General features: G+C 44.6%; 1 protein-coding gene across 1 annotated transcript in view; it reads left to right on the forward strand.

Moving 5' to 3' along the window:
• Slc35d1 (solute carrier family 35 member D1) overlaps nt 1–18,698 on the forward strand; it is a 42,739-nt gene extending 24,041 nt beyond the window's left edge. Inside the window, exons 9-12 of the mRNA XM_041652472.1 lie at nt 1,741–1,808; nt 3,163–3,241; nt 6,297–6,379; nt 16,444–18,698. Coding sequence (XP_041508406.1) covers nt 1,741–1,808; nt 3,163–3,241; nt 6,297–6,379; nt 16,444–16,552 — 339 coding nt within the window. The 3' untranslated portion in view covers nt 16,553–18,698. The remainder of the gene's footprint in view (nt 1–1,740; nt 1,809–3,162; nt 3,242–6,296; nt 6,380–16,443) is intronic.
• Nucleotides 18,699–18,927: the final 229 nt, after the last annotated feature.

An 18,927-nucleotide genomic window follows, 5' to 3' on the forward strand; every position in this document is an offset into this window, starting at 1 on the left:
TTCTGCCAGGCCTGTTCTACTAGAGAAACACTTCAGAGGTCTCCAGGCCTATTCTACTAGAGAAACACTTCAGAGGTCTCCAGGCCTGTTCTACTAGAGAAACACTTCAGAGGTCTCCAGGCCTGTTCTAGAGAAACACTTCAGAGGTCTCCAGGCCTGTTCTACTAGAGAAACACTTCAGAGGTCTCCAGGCCTGTTCTAGAGAAACACTTCAGAGGTCTCCAGGCCTGTTCTACTAGAGAAACACTTCAGAGGTCTCCAAGGGCTAGAACAAGTGAGATACTCGACTGTGATGAGCATTTGGGTTGGGTGTAGTGTTGTCCTTATCTTGTCTGTAGTAATGATTATGCACTTTATATTCGTTGATTATTATTTTTATTATTACTTCAAGTTGGTGTTTTTTTATTTTTACATGATATACCCCAAAAAGAAAAAAATCATGAATAAGCTGAATAATTGCTGAGCTAGGAATATGATTAGGTGAAAAGTGGGTCGTCCCTTGGCAGCTCACCGTCTGAGAACACAGTGGAGAAAGACAGCTGAGGGCAGGAGCCATGGAGGGGAGGAAGTCCTGAGGCACTACTGAAGTGCCTGCCTCATCAGCGGCTGCTGCAGAAGGAGCCTTAAGTTTAGCCTGCTCTGTGAACAAGAGTCAGTTTGGACGGGGAGGGCATTCCAGGCCCAGACTCACAGAGATGAAAATCCATCTTGTGTTTTGTGAACAGGAAGAGCCTCGTTTTGTGGGAACCAGAAACTGAGGTTTAGTTGGATTCAGGGAGTGTTGAAGCTGAACAGGTTACTTATCCCTCCTCTGATGGAAGAAGATCCTGTCTTCTTTTTTGGGTTCTTTATGTTTTGTCTTAAAACAAATAAGCACCAAACCCAGCAGAACAAGAGCTTCCAAGGAGGAGAGCTGTTTTGACTAATGTTCTCCAGACCAGCTTCCGCTGCACATGTAATTTAAGGTGCACTTGAGCATTTCTGCACTCCAGGAGGGTCAGGAAAGCCTTGGGTTGACAGCCGCTCCCTGCAAGAATGCACACTTAGACAGGTGTGACTTGGATCTCTAAGGAAAGATCAGTTTCCTAGTGCCAAGAAGGGGAAGCTCAAAGTCTCCTACATTTCAGTTTAGGAAGATGTAGACCTGAAAACTGGTTCAAGTACTCATATCTTCAATTCTTTTTTATAATATTTTAATTCTTTGAGAATTTCATATATACATACGATTTATTTTGACTATATTCACCTCACACTTTCCCTAATTTATTTTTAAATTTTATTTAGTTTTATTTATGTGTATTTGTGTGTGTGTGTGTGTGTGTGTGTGTGTGTGCGTGTGCGTATGCTGTGTGTGGAGGAGCTTTCAATGGCCGCAGGAGATTGTCAGATTCCCTGGAGGGGATTGGGAATTGAACCAGCAAGTGTTCTTAACCATTGAGTCACTTCTCCAATCTACCTGGAGAGTTCCACTTCATATTCCTTGCCATTTTTAAAGAAATAACTGACTAAGTCCCATTTGTCTTGCCCATGTACTCATGGGTGTGGGACCATCTACTGAGGACCATTCCCTTTAGAAATAAACGGCCTTTCCTTCCCCCAAAATTTGAAACTCCTGGGTACCACTCTGAGTCCTTGGAGTGATGAAGCAGGGAGGTGACAGATGAACCAAAGGACTCCAGCCAATGATAGAGCTGTTGGGAGGGCCTGCTCCATAACCCAGCGCTTCCTTGTGTGTTGCAGGCGATGGAGTTTGAGGGCTGGACAGACACCCTGTTCCTTCTGCAGTTCACCCTCTCCTGTGTGATGGGGTAAGCCTTTATACATTCTTAGCGCATCATTTCCTAGAGAAGCAGGCTTCAGGAAGTTGTTTGAGTTCTTCTCCCTTGTTTCTGAGAGTCTTGTTCAGTTTCCTGAGTGTGTCACCTTCTAGATCTGGGAATATGCTGAACTGATCCCAAGCCACACAAGGATGGATGGAGAAATGAAATGTATATTTTTCCACCATCCTACTGTCTGATAACAGCTATTATATTTCCATTTGCATCATTTTATTTTCTTCAACATTGATGTCTGATGGAAATCATTGTCCCTCACCTATAAGAAAGAAGACTCAGAACTTAAGTAATCATCTAAGTTTGCATGGTTAGTGGTTGACAGTGGTGGCATTTAGATTTGGAGCTACCCTACTTCTGTGTGGAAGGGAAGAGGGTCTCTGCATCTTTCAGGTGTGTTTTCCTTAGCTCGCCAATTTGGTTGTACCTCCTGCCTGAACATCTACACAGTGAGACAGTGTTCTGAAGTTTTAGTGGTCTGGGTATTACAAATGCTGCCGGGCAGTTGTCCAGCAGACCTGCCACCCCCTCTTATATTCTCATTTGCTTTTCTTCCACTATTGATAAACTATCTTGCCTTCATCCTGGTCCTAGGGTCATTTTATCCTAGTGGTAAGTGCGCAGCTGGCAAAGGCCTATGAGCGCGAGCATCCTGTGTAGCTTGCATCGTTAGCAGGAAGGATGTTCTCCAAGGAATCCTCATCACTGTAAAGATGGGCATGGTTTTGGTAGGAGGAAGAACACCATGTCAGAAAATAGACACGTGTTTCTCTTGAATGCAGCTTCAAAGATCTGAAGCTGAGGCGAGTGAGGCACAGAGAGGTCTCTGTTGCTCAGAGCCCGCATGGCTGGCGCTGGGTGGCTCTCCTGGTGAAGGATTGTAGGACAGTAAGCTCTAGCCTGGGAAGGATTCTAGCCTGGGAGGGATTATGGGAAAGCAAGTTCTAGCCTGTGAAGGATTGTGGGAAAGCAAACTCTAGCCTGTGAAGGATTGTGGGACAGCAAGCTCTCGCCTGTGAGGGATTGTGAAAAAGCAAGCTCTCTCCTGTGAAGGATTGTGGGAAAGCAAGCTGTAGCTTGTGAAGGATTGTGGGAAAGCAAGCTCTCTCCTATGAAGAACTGTGGGAAAGCAAGCTCTTTCCTGTGAAGGATTGTGGGAAAGCAAGCTCTCGCCTGTGAGGGATTGTGGGAAATCAAGCTCTCTCCTGTGAAGGATTGTGAGAAAGCAAGCTCTCTCCTGTGAAGGATTGTGGGAAAGCAAGCTCTCGCCTGTGAGGGATTGTGGGAAAGTCAGTGCTAGCCTGTAACAGACCCTTTCCTCTCTGCCTAGGTTTATCTTGATGTATGCTACAGTGCTCTGCACGCAGTACAATTCCGCTCTTACCACAACAATAGTTGGCTGCATTAAGGTGAGATGAAATAACAGTGCTGTTTCTTTTTGGAATCTGCTTTATTTAAAAATGTTCCTCTAACTTAAAACTCTAGGGGCCAGTGGGATGGCTTAGTTGGTAAAGATGCTTCCCACTGAACTTGACAGCCTGGGCACAAATCTCTAAAACCCACGTGTACAAGGTGGGAACTGATCTTATGTTGTCCTCTGACCTCTCCCTGCATACTGTGGGGACCCACGTGTACAAGGTGAGAACTGACTCTTGTGTTGGCTTCTATCTGCATTCTGTGAGATGAATGCTTCCCAAAATAAAGAAGCAAAAACTGTCTTGAATTGTTTTAAATTAAAATTTGGCTATGTGGCCAATAATATGGCTCAGCAGGTAAAAGCGCTTGCTGTGTGAGCCTGATGACCTGCGTTCGCTTCTTAGAATTCATGTCAAAGTGGAAGGAGAGAACTGACTCCATGGAATTGGCCTCTGACTGCATGCGTCCTTCCCCTATCACATACACAATAATAATAAAGTAAATTTAGAGAGAATCTGCCGGTAACCTTAAGTCTCATAGCTTTATTCCTGTGTGCCAGCTTACTAGCTTGGCACTTCGTGGTGGTGATTTCTAAACTAGTTTATAAGAACTTAAAAACAGTATAGCTTTTACTTGGAGGTGGCTTAGCTCTGGGGAGTGTGGGAAGGTGAAACACATTAGTTATTGCAGAAGAAGAAAGAGCAGTAGACGGCTTCCCGCCAGAGTAGTAGACCTAGCCCTTCAGCCCCAGTGAGAGCTGTGCTTCCAGCCTTTCTTTGGGAGGTGAAGCCTGCCAGAAGCGAATACAGGGGCATTTCCTGTATCTGAGCCAGCCCTCAAATGGCCTGCTTTTTAAAAGCTGTGCCTGGCGTTTCCAGTGCTGCCTTTCCTCCCATTCCCCTTTATTTCAGGAAGAATCATTTGTCTCCAAGCAGGAAAGCCAAACTAACTATAGTGTTGAGCTAATGCTCATTGAAACCTGGGACCTCATTTATCAGACTTAGTGATTCTAGTTCTTCAGTTTTAAGAATGCTCCAGATGCCCAGATTCCTCTGCCATCAGGACGTGGGCTTTCTGGAAGAGTATACCAAGAGAGGGGGTCTGTGATCATTTTGGAAAAGGAAGGCAGTTGCCACTCTGATGCCCTTGTCAGTCAGCAGTGAGGGAAGGGAATGCAGAGGGGAGGTCTTAGCTATCTTTAGATTTTTCTCTGCACCCTCAATGGAATGGGCATTGACCTTTTGAGAAACTGCAGTGGTTAAAACTCCCAAACATCTCGAGCTCCCCATCATGGAATCAGAGTTTGACATGATTGGTTCTTGAATGCCCTCCCAAAGGACATTTCATTATAAAGACAGTTTTAAAGTTGGGTTTAATGTATTTTGTACCCACCCCATGCTGGGGATCAACCCTAGGGGCCTGGCACATGCCAGGGAAGTGCTCTCCCACTGAGCTGCGCCCTCCAGTCCTAGCCTTGAACACACAGCGAGTCCAGGCACTAAGAATGTGACATTCACAGCTCATGGCTCTTTACTCACTGAGAAGGGGAGGAGGTGAGGAAATAGGGATTGACTTATTCCATGACAGGAAGGAAAGATTAGGCAGCGTAAGATAATTAAGGATAATTAAGGACCCAAACTATATTTGTACTTGGGAGTCAGAGAAGAGAATTAAAAAAAAATTTGCCTTTTATTTTTATATTTATTTTTAATTATTTTGAAATTAAAGTATATCATTTTCACATTTTCCTTTCTTCTCTAGATTCCTTTCGTCCACCTTGCACCCTGTCAAACTGATAGAATAATGGCTCACACATAAGTATACACATAAATACAACCCTATCAGTCTACTTACTGTTACATATATGTCCCAGGTATTGGATAACACATTGGTGGATTCATCCCTGGGGAATATTATTGCCTTTAGTTCTTTGTCTGGGGTACAGGGGGCAGGGGTTGAAATTTTCCTCCTAACAAGTGGGCCTTAAATATAATTAGCAGCTGTTGGTTACTGCCAAGATACGGGTGCCACTATTGAAACCTCTGAGATCTTGTCATGCTGGTCCTTGTGGTTCGTATGTGCCACGACTGGGTAGGATTATTGTTTGCTTTCCTCTTCCCGGTACTGTGGGAAGACTTTCAAGTTAGATCCAGCTCTGATTCTCTGAGTCCTATGTCCAAAGTGTGTGGTGTCTTTATCAGTTGGTACCATCTATCTAGTAGAAGTAATTTTTTAAAACTCTGTGTGTGCATGTATATGCATGTGTGCGTGCGCACACACATGCATGCACATGTCACGGGGCACCCGTAGAGGGCAGAGGACAACTTTTAGGAAGTCAGTTCTCTCCTCCTACCATCTGGGTTCTAAGGATTGGACATCGGTCATAAGAAACCTGCTGAGTCATCTGACTGGTCCAGGAGAAGTGATCTTAAGTATAATACTTTAAAATGACACCTTACATATTTTTTGTTTAGTTTTGCCTTTTGAGATGGGATCTCTTTATATTGCCCTGTTTGTCCTGGAGTTTGCTATGTAAACCAGGCTGGCTTCAAAGTCGCAGAGGTCCTTCTGCCTCTGCCTCTCGAGTGCTAGGATTAAAGGTGTGGACCACTGTGCCTGATCTTACTTCGCATGTGTGTGTGTTTAAGATATCAAGGAAAAGTCCTCAAAAGACATTCTGTGTTGGTCAAATCTCCATCTTTCTTTTTATTTTTAAAAGAAGGAAAATCCTTGCAGTTAAGCAACCTTCTTTACTCTCCCCTCACAAGTTAGCAGTCAGCCTGATGGGAGAAAAAAAATCATGTTGGCCACAGCAGGAGGCAGTGCAAGTTTGACAATGCGTAGTGTTCTCCGTGTTGTGAGTGTTCATCTTTTGAAGAAACAGCTGGGGAGAGGCTCATGTTAGAGGTCCCTTATTCCTGCTCTTGCTGGAATAAGATGGTAGACCTGTGTTGGTACTGTGTGTTTATACATTTTGTACTTGAATCACATGTAGATTTCAAAAGCTCATTTAGACTTACATAACAATATATCACTATTTTCTTTTAGAATATATTAATAACTTATATTGGAATGTTCTTTGGTGGAGATTATATTTTCACGTGGACAAATTTTATTGGCCTAAATATCAGGTAAGTAAAAATATTGAACTAAGTGTAAGTACAGTGACAATTGGGATTTAGGTCCTCAAATAGTGTCACAGCATAGAATTGGACTGTTTATTCAATTATAAATATGTCTGCTTATAAAATAAACTTGTGGAGTGCCTGCAATGTGGTAAATATATTTTCATGTCTCTAGCTAACATCTTAAAGAAGCAGAAGGAAATGGTTCCATATTCAATGTGTAAGATTTAGAGTTGAACTTCTTCCCTTCATCCAGGAGTTGTTATTTGCTTATTGAACTTGATCAGGTAATGTTCTCAAGAAATTCAGGGCTAAAATCCAACAGTTCTATTACAGTTGTGAGTATTTGACCGTAGGTGTGTCATTACTTTAAAAACTATATTAATTTTGAGGGCCTGAAGAGGTAGCTCAGCAATGAAAAGCACTGGCTACTCCTCTATAGGACCCAGTTTCAATTTCCAGCACCCACATGACAGCTCACACCATTTATAACTCCACTTCCTGGGAATCTGATGTCCTCCGTGATTTTTCTTGCCATGAGTTTTTGATGAGGTTTACAATACAAGCATGAATTCCCTCCTGTGAAGTTAGTCTCAAATCCGACCAAAGAGGGCAGTTCTAACAACAGTGCCACTACCCATTCAAACAGTAGTGCCACAATTGCACAAGTGGACACAGCTCTCTGGAGGCTGGTCGAGGAGACTGTGCACGTCACAGCTGGGTAAGATCACTGGTCCCTTTTCTCCTTACACACAGTCCCTTCTAGAACTATGGAAGCTGCCTAGCAGAGAGGACTCTTCCTGCTCAGTTCCTGTTAGATTTATGTCTATTCTGCATTCAGGGTATCTGGTGTCTTCAAGCAATAGGTCTTATCATTTAGTTATGGTGGGCACCTAAGAGGGATGGCAAGGGCTGGTATTGTGTTTGGGTCCTCTGGGATCTTCCATATCCAAATGGTTTAAAGAGGCATCTTAAACCTGGCACTAGAGATTTTGTTTAATAACTCTTGGCTTCTGGGAACAGCTTTTTCCAGTCATACAGAAAATCACCCTTCAAACTCTGTCTTGTAATAAGTACATTTTTAGATTTGGCTACAAGATAGTATGTTTCCATATAGCTTTTCCATACACTCTTCATCACACCCCTTCCTTGTTTAAGCTTTTCCAGAACCACTGTTCCCTCCCTCTGCTCCCACATTACCCTTTCCTAACCTCCTCACTCAAGGCTCCTCCCTCCCGGTGGCCTCCTTCTACAGATACTCCAAGATAAATACAAAATTAGAGATTCGAAGCTAAAACCCACATGTGAAGAAGAATATGCAGCATTTGGTTTTCTGTGCCTGGTTGCATCACTTAATGTATTTTTTCCTTTTCATCTATTTAACTGCACATTTCATGATGTCATTCTTCTTTACAGCTGAACAAAACTCCATTATATGTCTGTATCACCTTTCCATCATTCAGTCGTCAGCTGGTGACTAGAGCAGCAGTGAGCATGGGTGCGCAGGTGTCTCTGCAGTAGACATCTGATCAGAATCCAGAACCTAGCCATTGTGAACGAGCAGCAGTGAGCATGGGTACGCAGGTGTCTCTGTAGCAGTATGTAGTTCTTCCAGCATCTGCGCAGGGACAGCTGAGTCATGCGGCAGATCTGGCTGTAGCTCTTGGAGAGCTGTGCACACTGATTTCCATAGTGTATCAGTTAGCCTCCCACCAGCATCGTACCTTTCTTCTAACTTTGTTTGCCACCATCAGTGAAGGGTCGATTGACGCTGTGTCAAAGCTGTCTTTTAGTTCTAGGATTTGAATTTGGTGGTCTTAAGTATTATTTATATGCCTACAAATTATCCAGCTTAGTTTTGGGCCAGACCTCTGTCCTGATGTTAGTCTTGTCTCCTTAGTAGCCTGCTTGCCACCTCTACCTGACTTATTCCAGACCCAGGGAGGGAGGAGGGGAGGAGGGGAGAAACAGACAGACAGGTACGCTGGGCTTGGCATGGGCTTTGAAACCTCACAACCCACTTCCAGCATCGTACCTCCTACACACCTACTCCAAGGAGAGCACATCTGCTAATCCTTCCCAGGACTCTCTAGCGAGGAACCAAACACTCCTGAACCCACACAGCCATTCTTTCAAACCACCACTCCAACGGTTCCTGGAGGTTGCTTCTTGAAGGGGTGTGGAGTTAGAGTGGATGACGACTTTTGTTTGTCTCGGAGTTATTGATACTTCTGAGTTCGAGTGTTCTTGTGTGTTAGGGATAAACTAGCTTACTGTTGGGTTAGAGTGACAGAACCCAATAAGGTTCAAATCTGGGCACCCCAACTCCTGTTCAGATGTTATTTTCATTACAGCTTTTGGCAAGGAAAGGAATGTTGCTTAGGTTTTTCTTTTTTTTACTTTTTCTTTAAAAATGAACTTGTCTTTATATTTTAGTTGCTATTCTCTTTGACTTGTTAGTATGCAAAGACGGAAGTTGTGGATATTGACTTTTTAATGCAAAAGCCAAACTACAGGAACTATTGAGTAGATTTCACTTCTTTAGAAGCGATTTCAGTTCCCCTTAACAGACCGCACTCTAAAGGAAACCACTGGCGGAACTATATTTCTGAAGAATGTGTGTTTGATTAAGGCTGAGCAAATCTGGCTCCCTGCACTCTGCTTCATTTCTTAGTTGTACTCTAAAGGCTCGAGAGTCAGGCATGATGGCTCACAGCCGTGATGTAGGGCTAGTGGGATGAACGCAGGAGGAACAGGAACTCATCCTGCTACATAGCAAGTCGCCACAGTCTTAGCCACATGAAACCCTATTCCAAATCCCCACCCCAAAGGAAAGTTGAATGTCTGCATCTCTGGCCTGGTTCAAGTGCAGGAAGCACGGGGCATTCTTCGTAGCCATCCAGGTACCGTTCAGCTCTGATCCTATGATTCAAGGAGGTGTTACGTTTTCATTGGAGTACAGTTGAGAGGCTATCTGGATATTCTCTGAACGCTTTTTTCCAGTGTCCCATTCCTCAGTCTTCAGCCAAGGGCCCCTCCCAAAAGAGAAGCAGCAGGCAGGGTAGGGAAGCAGCAGGAACACAGAACTTGCTCCTGTGTATCCATCCATCAGAGTCTGGGCTCTGGCCCCACGGCTCAGACTGAAGAAGGTTGCCTTCCCGAGTAGTGACACCATAATCTTACAGCCAGGATGGCTAGAATTCCTCAGCTCTCTGGAATGCATCTTTTTCTGTCATTAAAAATTAACACGTGATTAAATAATTAAATATAATAATTTATTCTTTCCACTGTGGAGTGCTGTCAGTTTTGACAAATGCTTTTAATCTGTTACCCTTTTGTATGTGATTACTTCTATCCGCCCCCAGATCCTGACAGAGATTTCTACCCGCAGAGCTTCCAGAATGCTGCATGAATGATGTGTGTTGTGTTTCCCTTTCAAGCCCAGCTCTCTCATGTGCTTTCCAGCTGTTTTTGCATGCATCAACACCTCATACACTTTTACTGCTGGGCACACTGTTGGATGGATATATTTACATCTTTCAACATTTGAAAGCAGTTGGGCCGTTTCCAGTGAAAGCTATTATACGATTATGGATTACCTTCCATAAATACTTGCCTAGAAGTCTGTGTATGAACATAGGTTTTCATTGCAGTGGGATAAATACTTAGATTCCCTGGGTTGTATTAGTAACACGTTTAACTTTAATAAGAAACTTCAGGCTAGGGTGTGACTCGGTGCTAGAGTGTATGTCTAACATATGGGATTTTTTGGAGAGAGAGAGAGAGAGAGAGAGAGAATATGAGAATATTGCCATCCTTCTTTCCTTCCCGAAATGACGTCGGGACTCCTTTGCATAGCCAGCAGCAGTGTGTGGAGTTTGGTGCTCCTCACCCTGGCCTTGCGAGCTGCCTGTTTCACTTTCTGTTCAGCCTCTCGTCCAGCGCTGTCCTGCAGTCTCTCTGTGATCTTGTTTCTCCCAGGGTTAATTATTTGAGCATCTCTTTGGTGCTGACATACCATCTGCCTGTTTTCTTTAGTGAATTGACAAGCCAGATATTTGCCCATCTGAAACACTAGGGTCCTTTCTTCTCATGAGTTTAAGAGTTCTGGAAATATAGCATATTCTAACTTGGGACTTACCTTTTTATTAATAGTATGTTTTGAAGAACAAAATTTTTAGATTTCGATGCAGAACAAGTTAGTGATGTTTTCTTCTGTGTGTGGTACTTTTATTGCTGAATCTGAGAAGTCTTTTCCTGACTCAAGTCTAGAAAGGTTTTTTCTTGTGTTCTAGGTGGCTTTGTTTCAGGCTTCATAATTGCTCATAAAGCCTTTTTTTCAATTCATTTTTATTTATAATAAAGTCTGGAATAAGGTGCTTTTTAATGTGTTCTGTAAATATACATATTCAATTGCTTCCATGCTTTTAATTAAAAATAAAGTCCTTTCAATCATTTGCTTACATTCTCATAACACTATTTTATAGGTATTTTTTATTTGTTTGTTTGGGATTTTTTTCTTCATTATTTCAGCTTTATAAGGGAGGCTGAGAAAGGAACTTAATGCATTTTGAAGACAGGTACTGAGCCTGCTTCTCTGTACCAGCGATTCTATGTAGCATGGTAGGTCCCCTCATAGAAGAGTGGTCTAGAGTGAGCCAGTGGCATACAAGTGAGTCACAGCTCGAGGACTGTAACCCAGAGGGCTAGATTCCAGAGTCTTCAGTTACAAGTTCAGTGAATGATCGAATAAGCTAGTGTAGCCCCGTGGGTCACATGTGTAGGTTTTTGCCACTTAGATTACCAGCTTTTGAGGGCAGAAAATTGCTTATCTTAATTTTGTCATGTATTTTGTTCCTAACCCATAAGAGGCATCCAGCCATAGTGATAACAACAAAAAATTGCCAGTATTTTCATGCTCGGTTTGTGCAGTTGTGCAAGGCCCTGTCCTTTGTAATGGCTCCTGTGAGTGTCCCGTTTCATAGAGACACTAAGGACTTTGCCCCTAGTTGTCTAGATGCTGAGTGCCTGGCTGCAGTTCATCTTCCATTCCGCATTCTTAACCCCAGTACTGTTCGTTTAGTAATAGTCAATAGGTAAGTACATTAATTCTGTTTTCATAATATGTATCTTGGTAATGTGAACCTGGAACCTTTTGCAGAGGTTTAAGAGCCATTTTCTATGGCCCGTGTGTCCAGGCTAGACTCTGCGAACTCTATGATACAGTGTGCTTCAGCTATGGAATTGCTTCCCAGGACATGGTTCCACTAACTTTGCCCAGCACCTGAATCTGTTGTGCTCTCATTTGGATCCTTTGCTTCTTTCCTTAAAATTGTGTGTGGTTTTTAGAGCCAGGGTGTTTCTCCTGAGTGTTTCCCTTCTTAAGGATCTGTCTGATCCAGTCTTCGGGAGTAGAAGCCTGAGCTTCCCTTTATTTGGTGACTCTGATTTGGAGAAAGAGAAAGACATATTTGTATTCCTTTAGTGGCTGCTGAGGTCACACCTGCCAGGCTCTTTGTGGATGGATATATATTATATGTATGGTTTCTCATTGGTGTAGCTTGGACTTTTGAACAAATTGCAGAGAAGCCAGCTAGCTCTGATAATATCTCCGTGGGAAGAAGGGAGAGCAGGACTGAAGTATAGCAAAGTCCTATGTTCTGATGCTGCTACTAGCTACCTACTGTTCTCTCTTCAGAACCTTAGCTTCTCATTTTTAAAATGTGGGCTTTTACTTGAAGTTGTCTGTACCATTTGTTTCGGCTCCTCAGTGACTTTAATCAGCCTAGTGTGTCCTGTAATGGAGGTCACTTTGTAGAAGACTTGGAAATTTGAAGAAGTTTCCCACAGGTTTGGAAAGCTCATCAAGTTGCTTTCCTAGTTTTAGTGGGAATCTACTCAGATTTAAATTTTCTTGAAGGGAGAGGAAAGGAGGGAGTCAGATACAAGAGAGAAAGTGACAGAAAGGCTTTAGTCCTAAGTGTCAAGGATACTTAAGCAAACAACAGAACCGAACACTCATTCTCTTAGAAGCCTCTTCCTAGCCGACAGCCAGGAGTGGTAGGAGATGCCAAACAGGCACTCACGCTGTCCTCCTTTTCCTTTACCTGTTTCTTCAAAACCCAAGAAGGCACAAGGAGCCTCACCGGAATTCTGATCCGGAAAAAGCATTTGTCTGGCATGTTAATAAAGCAAGTGATGTCCTTGTCAAGGGTGTGGATGCCACAGTCATCTCTACAGGGTTTGGGGATCTTGTTTTTTTTTTTTTTCTTCTAAATTTATTCCTGGGCAGTGTCCCAAATCTCCTAGGCAGATGGGATGGTTCATAGCCTAGCCAGACTCTTCTGTGACTAATACATTTCTATTTTTGAAGTGTGTGCGAAGACCAACACTTATTTTGGTATAGGTAGGACATAAACAGATACCTGGGAGGCAGCAGCTAGCCTTGCGTTCTGCTCTGCTCGCCGCCGTCTGTCTGCTGCTGTGTCGTCCTTGTTCTCTCAGCCCCGCTCTCAGGTAAGGTAGACTGGGCTGTTGGATCTGTTTGATCCTTAGACTAAATAAAGCAGGTGCTCACACAGACAAGGCCAAGCCAGAGAGGAGTTTCCTCTTCGGGGTGTCTAATCTGGCCAGGAAGATGGATTTGTTTATAAACAAGCATATGCTCAGAGCCTGGCTGAGGCAGCTAAGCTAGAGCTTCTGGAATGAACCGGAAGCCTTGTCTTTCTGGAATTTTCCTTGTTGTAGAGATGCTTGCTCTGCTAGCTGGAGAGAAAGTCATGGAAAGAACGAGGCAGGGAAAAGCCGACTAGGAAGGGTTGTGACTGCATTTCCTGTTCAGACCAGGAATGGAGGGAGTGAGCCCCTGACTTGAGAGAGAAGAGCAAGCAAAATGACCTGAAGTTTTCCAGCGCGGGGCCTCCGTACATAGCAGGGACGAGCAGTGAAGGAGATGGCGTTCAGCTAGTTAGAGGAGTAGACTAGGGAGGACTGTTTGGTCAGTACAAAATTATTTTGGGGAAAGGGAAGGATGTTGGTGGAATTTGAGTGTCATATCATGTGACTTAGTTTTTTCTGTTTTGTTTTGGTTTTGCTCTGGGGGAGCTTAGAGTGGTCTTGCTTCTGTGGGAGGACTGCACCTGGAGTCAGTGGTTTGTCAGGGACTGTGCTTGTTTGGAAATAGCAGAAATCGAATTCTTGAGTCATAGGTTTTAAGTGGATTGGCATATTTGTCTTACGGAATGCAGAGCCGCCTGCCTAGACTTACACACACTAACATGTCCGTTGTAAATAACATGGAGGCAGCGGTGACTGTAGGATTCTTTTCCTGCCATGGGATTGCTACACTGGATTTTATAGACCTTGTTGGAAGGTAGTGAACATGGCTGTAACTGTGTGTCTTGGAGGTACCTTTTCTTTTTAACAAATACATATTTATTTTGTGTGTGTATGTTTGTCTGTGTCTGTGTCTGAATGTATATATGTGCACCATGTATGTGCAGGAGCCTGTGAAGGTCAAAAGAGGCACTGGATCCCCCAGAACTGTTGTAGACTGTTAAGAGCCACCTTGTGGGTGATAGGAACGGAGCTCAGCTCTTCAACAAGAGTAAATGTTCCTTACCACTGAACCATCTCTCCAGCCCCTTTTGTTGTTTTCTGACGGAGTCTAATGTATCCCAGATGGGCCTCCAGCTGATGAGGTGAACTTGAAGTTCAGACCCTCCCGTTTCCAGCTTTGCAGTGTGGGGGGTTGCAGGCCTGTGTGCTTTTACTTACTACTTAGACAATAGGCATCTACTGTCCCACTGTAGAGGGCTGTGGGGACCAAGCCTCTGATGTGCGAGGCTGGCTACCCGCTGAGCTCCACTCCCAGCATGCGGTAAATTTAGAAACCACGGGTTGTGATCAGAGGTTTATCAGCCCAGGTGCTACCATTTCAGTTCCACAGGGTCAGACTTGGGAGAGGTGGGTGTGCAGTTTCAGGCCAGACTGACCCCTGTGTCTGTACGAAAGTATGGCTGCTGCTTCTCCTGCTGCTGCTCCTCCTCCTCCTGTTCCTCCCTCACAACCATCATCATCCTCATCCCCCAACTGTGTCTATCACAGCAGGTCTCTGGATTAGTAATACTTGTGTCTATAATATTTATGTTCAAGTTTTTAGAAAGGCTTGTATAATGATTGGTTCTTAGTTTTAATATGCACATACATGTTGTTGACGGATATTTAGTTCCATGAGTTGGCATTTCTGTAAATACAGTACTTGGTGATGATCAAATCCAGGTGGAAGACCTGAAGGCTCCCTTGGACAGGCTGCAGCAATTTTCCGTTGTCCCTTGCTGTGGACTAGATACTGTGTCCCCCAATGTTCGTGTTCTAGTTCTGACTCCCAAGGTCAGGGGTGTAGGAAAGAGGGTGGTAGAGTTTGGAGATGAAGCTTTCTTGAGATTGGTGTCCCTAACAAAGAGAGGGACCCCTGTTGCCTCCTTCATTCAAGGACCTAGTGAGAAGGCTCGCATACACATTCCACCTCTGCGCCACACTGCCCAGCTCCAGAACTGGGAGAAGCTGATGTCTGTTGTTCATATGCTGTCTGGTCTACAGTACTTTATAGTGTCATGAGTAGGCTAAGGTACTTAGGACTCTACCTCTCCTCTGTATCAGGGTAATAGGAAAGTAGGAGAACAGGAGTATCTCCTCTTGACCGCTGTGTTATAGTGTTCTCTCTCTCTCTCTCTCTCTCTCTCTCTCTCTCTCTCTCTCTCTGTGTGTGTGTGTGTGTACACACATGTGTATTACCATGGATTTTATTTTTATTTGTAGTGGGATTAAGCACAAAGCCTCCCTTATGCTAGGCAAGCACTCTGCCACTGAGCTACAACCCCAGCCCATAATTATATTTCTCAGCACATGTAATCTCATTTAATCTTCCAGATAAACCTAGATGCACAGTGGCTGCCTCCTTCTCCTCCTCCTCCTCCTCCTCCTCCTCCTCCTCCTCCTCCTCCTCCTCCTCGTAGTTTTTCAAGACAGGGTTTCTCTGTGTAACAGCCCTGGCTGTCCTGGAACTTGTTTTGTAGGTCAGACTAGGCTGGAACTGATGGAGATCTTCCTGCCTCTGCCTCCCGAGCACACGGGCAGTGGTGGCACACACCATTAATCCCAGCACTCGGGAGGTGGTCTGCAGGAATCGTGCTAGGGAGGTTAGACTAAAGGAAGGTTGGTATAGTGTGGATGGAGGGAGGGCTCAGAGTGGGTAGTGATGTATTAGCTCCTAACTTCAGTTCCTTCCTCATGGGAGCCTGAGGCTGGCAGCTTTCACCCTTTACAGCTGGCCTGGCTGCGACGTCAAAGCCCAGAGGAAAACAGAATGAGTTTTAAATGAGCAACATGCCAATGAGCCTTGTGGCCAGGATGAAGATGGGGGCCAGGCCAGATCCAGGGCAGGATAAGTTTAAGGGGAGAGTCCAGCCCAGGCTGTCAGCTGGCTGGTGACCCAGTGGAATGAGTACTGGCAGCCTCAAGTGGGAGTCAGGCAGGCATGCTGTTTGTGACCCCCCTCCAGCTTACAGCTTAGTTTTGGAGGCAGGAAGGTGTGAAGTCCCCTCAGAGAAATAACAGAGCTCATCGTCTCCATGGACGCACTCTGGTGTGCGGTACACGAGCAGCAGGTGAGGCATGCTAGTAACCAGCTGCCATAGGCTGCGAGCTCGCTTCTAACTAGAGAGGAGCCACCTAGCACCTTAGCAGCCCGCTGCAGCGCAGGGAATGGTCCTGGTCTGTCTCCCAGATCTCTCTTCCAGTACAAACTGCAGCTCATATCCATGGTGCTGTGGTTCATATAGAGGTGACCACCATTTAATGTTTTGTGCATTTTTTCTCATTTAAGATGTCATTGCCTGCTTCGTTTCATAGCATTTTAATGGGTGTGTAGTATTCCATCATGTGGATTTATATAGTAATTTTTCACAGCAGAGCACTTAAATTTTAATCAGACTTTTCCCCATTACAAGGGACTTGACTCAGCCCTCGCTTCTCCTTTCCCTCCCTCATGATGGCTGTCTGTCTTGCAGTATTGCTGGAAGCCTAGTGTACTCTTACATCACTTTCACGGAGGAGCAGCTGAGCAAACAGTCAGAGACCAGTAACAAGCTGGACACCAAGGGGAAAGGAGCAGTATGACCTGATGGTCCCCGCTTGTGTACCCTGAAGACACTGAGGCGTCCTGACTGGGGAGTAATATTCCTTTGCAATTGTATGACCCTAGGATTGATTGTTGCCTTTGAAAATTTATTGACTGTATGTGAACTATGTTTGAATTAATTTATATCAGACTGGAAAATGTGCTGGGTGGGTTTAATTTATTTTTCTTCTCTCCGACAGTGAAGCATCAAGTATTTTGACATGTGCCCTATAGCTTGCTATCCAGGTGACCCTGGCAGGATATACAATGTGTTCCAGCAAGAGCTGCCTTCTGGGCTGTCTCCGGGGGCAGGTTAGCTGGGAATGCAGCAGAGGATCTGAACTTCTTTCTTTTTTAATTACCTTATGTTCATAGTATCACTACGTTTGCCAAAGGTGAGAACTTTGGCACTAAAAACCCCACGAGGCTTTTCTGAAGAGTTTTACTTCCCTGGATTGTGTGGGGTGAGCAGAGTGTGCCTTGGAATGTCTGGTTCCTCTTTGTTCAGTAGGAGACAAGCAAGGGGTGGAGGAAGCCGGTTGTTACTCAGTTCTTCACTCACCAGGGGTGCATCGCGCATACCTGTTGGGCACTGAACTGAGCTGGTGGTTCAGAGACTGAGCTGGTGGTGGCGAGAAAAGCTCGCTCCCGCCATAGACTGAATGTAAGATGGAGAACGTGGTTCTCTGTCCAGCTCGAAAACTGGGACTGTGCGCCGGTCACTTCAGCCTCCAGAACTGCAGGCCTGTGACGTTAGAAGCACCGGCCCAGCCTACTTCCCAGAGAATCCGGAGCCCCGGGGAGGCACTGAAGAGCTGTAGTCTATAATTTTTGTGCCTCATTGGGGAATAGGAGAGTTGTGGTATTTTTTCCCTCTATTTAAAAATTTTATTTGTAGGCTGCACCTTGAATATAAATTATATATAAAAAAGCACATTTGCAAGTTTTCTGCAGCCTTGTATCCGGAATCTGTGAGAGGTTTTGGTCAGTAAAGCTGAGGCGGGGTCTCCACAGAGTACTAGTGGTTCTCTCTCTTGGTCGGTTCAGGGGCACACCGAGGGCTTAGGCTGGGCCCCTCTGCTTTTTGTCTTGGGGCTTCTCTGGTGAGTGAACGGTTTGTGACCAGCATGTGGACACATAAACAGGATATAGTCTGGCACTCACAGGTGTTCGGCCAGAGGTCTGACCTTAGCGGAAAGGACGCAGATGAGAGAATGCGGTGATTTGTAGGCGAGGCCTCTGCCTGCACAGTTTTGGGCGGATGCTCATTTTAGGTCTACCCCAAAAGAACAGTGTTTCCATTTCAGAGGACTTGGTCCTTGGGTCATCTTCTAGCTCAGATGAGCCATGCAGCTCCCAGAACTGCCTCCCCTGAGCCCTCTCTTGTGGATGCTCTTCTTGCAACCTGTGTGGTGCTGGTTGTGCCCATGAACAGGCTGTGTGGAGTTTCCCTTCCCTGGGGAGACAGTCTCAGTCCTCTTTCCTTTTGAAAACACAAAACAAAATGCTCTCCATATAATTACAGCCACTGTGATTCTGCTTTTTAAGAAGAGAAGTATTTTCATATTCTGATGGCAAATTTGAAAAAGCGAGAACTATTTTCTATCTCAGTGGGAGGTAGTTGCATTTCAGAATGGAGGTTCAGTGAAGACTCAGCTGTCACCCTAAGGTAGCTTCCAGGCCTTCCTCCCTCGCCTCAGAACTAAACACACTGGACTGCTTCCTCAACCTCGGGCAGCTGTCGGTGGTCCTTGTTGCCATCACTCTTCCAAGCCTGCCGTCTATTCTTCCTGTTCGCGTCTCACCTTGTGGAATGATGAGAGACTCTAGTGTTATGTTTTTTAAACTTTATTTTGAAAATATTTTTAAAGAAGAAATCTACTGGTTAGATTTTACTGTCTCACAGAAATGTTTGTAGAGATTATTTGTTCACAGATGTTCCCTTCTCGGGCTGATGACTGACTTGCCCACAGGTGTCCGCCTCTCACAATGTTTCTTCAATATAGATTTTATTCACCAATTTCCTTAGTGTTTTTAAAAGGTCCTGAGCATTGAGGTATGTAAATCAGGTGACATAAACATGAAAAAAAATCATGTGCCTAAATATTTTTTTAATGATGTCAAATAAATACTTTTTCTGGAAAATGTGTATTAGAATTCTTTCCTGCGTCAAGAGCAGTTGAGAGCTAGGTGTCTGCTCACACTTAAGAAGGTGACATGCATGCAGGTGCTTGCAGTTAGACGTGGGGACAGTGTTCAGTACTAACACTTTGCAAAAATAGTACCTGTGATGATTACGTGGTCAGTGTCTTTGACATGCCTGTGATGAACTGGAGGAGAAAAGTGCTAACCTGTCTTCAGGACGTTTGATCTG

The sequence above is a fragment of the Microtus oregoni genome, unplaced genomic scaffold (genome assembly GCF_018167655.1).
Source record: "Microtus oregoni isolate MIOR12 unplaced genomic scaffold, Mior012 000005F_ref0000423, whole genome shotgun sequence".
Lineage (NCBI taxonomy): Eukaryota > Metazoa > Chordata > Mammalia > Rodentia > Cricetidae > Microtus > Microtus oregoni.